The sequence below is a fragment of the Sesamum indicum genome, linkage group LG8 (genome assembly GCF_000512975.1).
Source record: "Sesamum indicum cultivar Zhongzhi No. 13 linkage group LG8, S_indicum_v1.0, whole genome shotgun sequence".
NCBI lineage: Eukaryota > Viridiplantae > Streptophyta > Magnoliopsida > Lamiales > Pedaliaceae > Sesamum > Sesamum indicum.
This window is the reverse complement of record NC_026152.1, coordinates 11,007,220-11,011,342: the sequence shown is the minus strand read 5'-3', so window position 1 is coordinate 11,011,342 and position 4,123 is coordinate 11,007,220. Positions and strand designations below refer to the sequence as shown.

General features: G+C 41.4%; 2 protein-coding genes across 2 annotated transcripts in view; both read left to right on the top strand.

The window, feature by feature from the left end:
- On the top strand, window positions 561-917 carry LOC110012426 (vegetative cell wall protein gp1-like). The gene has a single exon (XM_020696032.1). The coding sequence runs from the start codon at window positions 561-563 to the stop codon at window positions 915-917; it is 357 nt and encodes a 118-aa protein (XP_020551691.1).
- Window positions 873-4,123, top strand: part of LOC105168651 (RNA-binding protein 25) — a 6,157-nt gene continuing 2,906 nt past the window's right edge. The window contains 6 exon segments of the mRNA XM_020695851.1: window positions 873-992; window positions 1,819-1,861; window positions 2,367-2,611; window positions 2,743-2,892; window positions 3,319-3,757; window positions 3,860-4,123. The exon segment at window positions 3,860-4,123 is cut by the window's right edge and continues 8 nt beyond it. Coding sequence (XP_020551510.1) covers window positions 921-992; window positions 1,819-1,861; window positions 2,367-2,611; window positions 2,743-2,892; window positions 3,319-3,757; window positions 3,860-4,123 — 1,213 coding nt within the window. The 5' untranslated portion in view covers window positions 873-920.

Here is a 4,123-nt window from a genome sequence, read left to right as displayed (position 1 = left end):
ATATATAATATAATTTAAAATTTATTAATTTTTATTCCCTTTAAAACATATCCAATATGTCTTCCAACTCATATTCAAAGCCACATAGAATTAAAATCCTAAAAATTGTCCAACTCTTTTCGCTCTAAAATTAAAATTTCGATGATCGAAGAACTATTTTTTATTATTTTTATAATTTACATAGCTAAATAAACAAAAAAAAAAATTAGGACTAAAATTAAAGTATGAAAAAAATATTTTTTCCTATCCGCATATTGTAATAGTTGTGATTCTCTACATGTGGTACAGTAGGACTTTTCCCCAATATCAACACGTAAAAATCACATGGTCGTAAGTACTTTGTTTTCGGCTACCAATCAGCTCATACCATGCCAGCATTAGCCAATGACGTTAGCTATCAAATGTAAATGTTCTACTATGTTTACCGCCGCAGAGGATTCCGCCTGACAAAATCCGCGTAAACTTTTTTCACCCCTCTCAATTTAGGGCTCAAATCCAAAACTCTAACCCCAAAGAAAGATAAAACCCCGCGGTGGAAAGACAGAGCTTGTCATCTAGCAATGGCGGATTCGACCCCCGCGCCGGAAACAACTGCCGCTGCCGACCCCAACCCTGTTTCCCACCAACCCGAAGCTGATGCCCGACCCCTACATCCGGATCCATCTTCCGCAACACTCCCCCAATTTCCCAACCCTAACCCCAGTGGGCCTCCGCCGCCGTCAGTTTTAACTCCTCCTCAGCCCCCGATCCAACCTTCCTTCCGCCCAGCCGCGCCGCCGGCTTCTGTCCCTCCCGGGGTTGGCACTCCGCAATTCGCCCCTGTCACGTATCAAGCACCTGGGGTCCCGCCACCGGGAGTGGTAATGGGTTCGGCTCCCGCAGTTGGCCGCCGTATGCTGTGCCGGGTCAGCCTATGAGATATGCGCCACCGATGCCAAATGGTTATCCGGCTATGCCTCAGCCTCTTCCCCAAGGTGCCATGCCTCCTCCGGGTGGGTTTCTCTATCTATTTCTGATCAGTGCCGTCAATATTTAACCTAAGTGTGTCTATCTCCTTGTAGGAATGCATTTTCATGTTTTAGTGGTTTAAGGTTTTTGATGGTATAACATTAATTCAAAATCAAAACTAGGGTACGAGGTGAATGTTTAAGTCTTAGTAATTACTCTTAAGTCTTCGAAACCACGGAGATTAAGTTTTACTGAATTTTGTTCCGAGTTCATATGATTTTGTAGGCAGACTTGTGAAAATTTTGTATAGGATGAGGAATATAGACTGCATTTACATATCTTGTTACTGTCGATCATTCTCGTGAAAATGTGAACTGGATTTGCTGAGCTTCATACAAGGTTGTATGTTGGGATCTGTGAGTACAAAGGGAAAATTGAGTGTGGCAGAAGAGGGTAGGGTGGGGATATCTGTTGGTTGGATTAGGGGTATCGATGACAGGATGTTTTCTCTACAGTGCACTCATGATTGATTACGATGGGAAAGGTGGAAGGCTTCATTAGAGACTACTGAGTACCCCTCACACTTCAAATCCTTTTTGTTGGTATGCACATAATTTATTTGCTTGGTTTCTTTGATTTCCATTGCAAATGCACTAATACAAGAAATATACTAGTAATAGAGTGTAATGCATAAGAAATAATGGAATGAAAAGGGCTTCTAAAAAACCATGCCATAGGCTGCAAGTATGATTTCGCCACTTTGAATCTGAATCATTTCTAGCTCTGCTGTTTCATAACTAGGCTATTATTGTAGCAATAAGAATGCCTAGCCCTTTTACGGGATTTTGATTTTTGAATTGCCGGCAGCAGACTATGCTAACAGTTGAGTGCAGCTATGCCTCTGTCATTCAAGGTATCTCAATCTTCTCAATCATGCAATTTGGATTTAGTTTCTTTGCATATATCCTGATCCCTATGAGATTTTTTATGGTTGACGTAAATAAGGTTCTAAACTATTAAATTGTAGTTTTATGTCTGCAACTGTGTTGGTGTGGGTGAGAATTGGAATTCTCATTTCACTGCTCAAATTAAATCTTCGTCTTTGGTGCCTGGAATTAGATAGTTTTGACATGCCTTCTGTTTTGCAAGTGGATGCATAAGGTATGTCCTATTCACGCATTCCTGATTCATGAATGGCAATGTTATTTCCTTGATGTTCCTTCAGGTTATAAGTTCAGCTGGTGAGTGTTGTCATGCCTTTGCTGCAATCTCTTATTGCTTGTGATATTTTTGGTAACCACAGTTGATTTATCTTGTTGGATCTTTTATGCTTATTTCCAGCTGTAGCTAGGGTTGATATATAAGTTTCTCAGCATACTCTGACAATTTGCATAGATTTTTTTGGCCCCTTTATTCAGGAGTTCCTCGTTATCCTTCTCCTTATGCACCAATGATCCGGCCAGCTTTTCCTCCACGACCATTGGTTGGTGTTATGCCCCCATTGGCGCGCCCTCCGCTTGTTGGAGTTCGTCCTCCGATCATTCCTCCTGTTGTTAGGCCGCCTTCTACCCCAACTGTTACATCAGCAGAGCCACAGACAACTGTCTACGTCGGAAAGATATCATCAACTGTGGAAAATGATTTCATGCTGTCTCTCCTGCAAGTATGCTACTTGTTTCCTGTATTTTCTTGAGTTTCTTCTATTTTTTCTCTCATTTCCTGTGCTTCTTTGGTGGGTCGTCTTTAGCTTGATTATGATAAGCTTACATTTACTATCTTCAACAATTTCTGAAGCTCTGCGGCCCTGTAAAGAGTTGGAAACGTCCTCAAGATCCCACTGGCACTTTAAAAGGTTTTGGGTTCTGTGAATTTGAGTCTGCTGAAGGAGTTCTTCGTGCCCTGCGATTGCTTAATAAGCTTAGTGTTGATGGACAAGAGTTGATGGTATGGTTGCATTCTCTACTATGGCTGTGCATACATGTTCCTGTTATTATTTATTGCAGATTGGCTTTTAGCCTCTTCACTGCAAGATGCCTGTTAATTATATTATGCTAGAAATTTTGTTCAGTGTTGGATGCTTATAGTACTAGATGAACTCTTCCGCTTGATATCTGACCACAAATTAGACCTTATTTCTGAGTTTGACATATTCTTATTACATCTCTACATAGTTCAATTTTCATTTCAATTACATCTATGTCTTGATCTTGCCGTGGTTCGATATCTTTGGCTGTCTTCTGCCTTTGTTTAGCGTGAGCCGATTTTTCTCCTCTAGTTACTTTTCTATATACTAATCCTTTTCCCTCAACCCCTGGAAATTCTTTTGTACTATCTTTTGGCTGATTTCTAGTGGACTTGATGAACCTGCAGTTAAATGTTAATCAAACAACTCGAGAATATCTAGAACGTTATGTAGAGAAAAAATGTGAAAGTTCAACGAAAACTAAAGAATCAGAGACTGAAAGTGGTGAAAAAGAGGAAGCAAGTGCATCAGGTGCTGATGCTAATGAGACAACAAGGTCCTCTGAAGAACCTTTGAAGCCTGCCTCAGATGAACAGAAAAAGGATGACAATGAAATGAATAAAGAAACTCCTGACGCTGCCAATTTTGGGCTGGTAACTGATGAAGACAGGAAAGCAGATAGTGAGGCTCTTGAGAAGCTCACAGGCATGATAGAGGAGAGGTTGAAGAGCAAACCACTACCACCTCCACCCCCACAAAGAGCTGTTGATGGTGCTGCCAACTCAAACGCAGAACAGCCTTCTTGGTCAAGGGATAGGGAATCAGAAGAAGATGTAGCAAAGAATGGTGAGTGTTTCTATCAGACATATTGTCCCACTGCAACCCTTTTATTCCAGTCTACCATGGTTCTCCTGTACACTAATGACATGCTTCAACTTCATCTTGCAGATTCAGAAGACAAAAATGAAGATCAGAAGACTGCTGAAAGTAAGCCTTCAAGTGAACATGATAAGAATGAAACAGGTTCACCTGATAGGAGCAGAAGGCGTGATAGGAGCAGAGACCGAGACCGTGATCGTGAAATGAGACGAGATAAGGAGAGGGAACTAGAACGATACGAGAGAGAACGGGAGCAAGAACGAGCTAAGAGGGAGAAGGAGAGAGAATATAGGAGTCGGGAAGATGAACGCAGGTTCAAGGCACGTGAAAAAG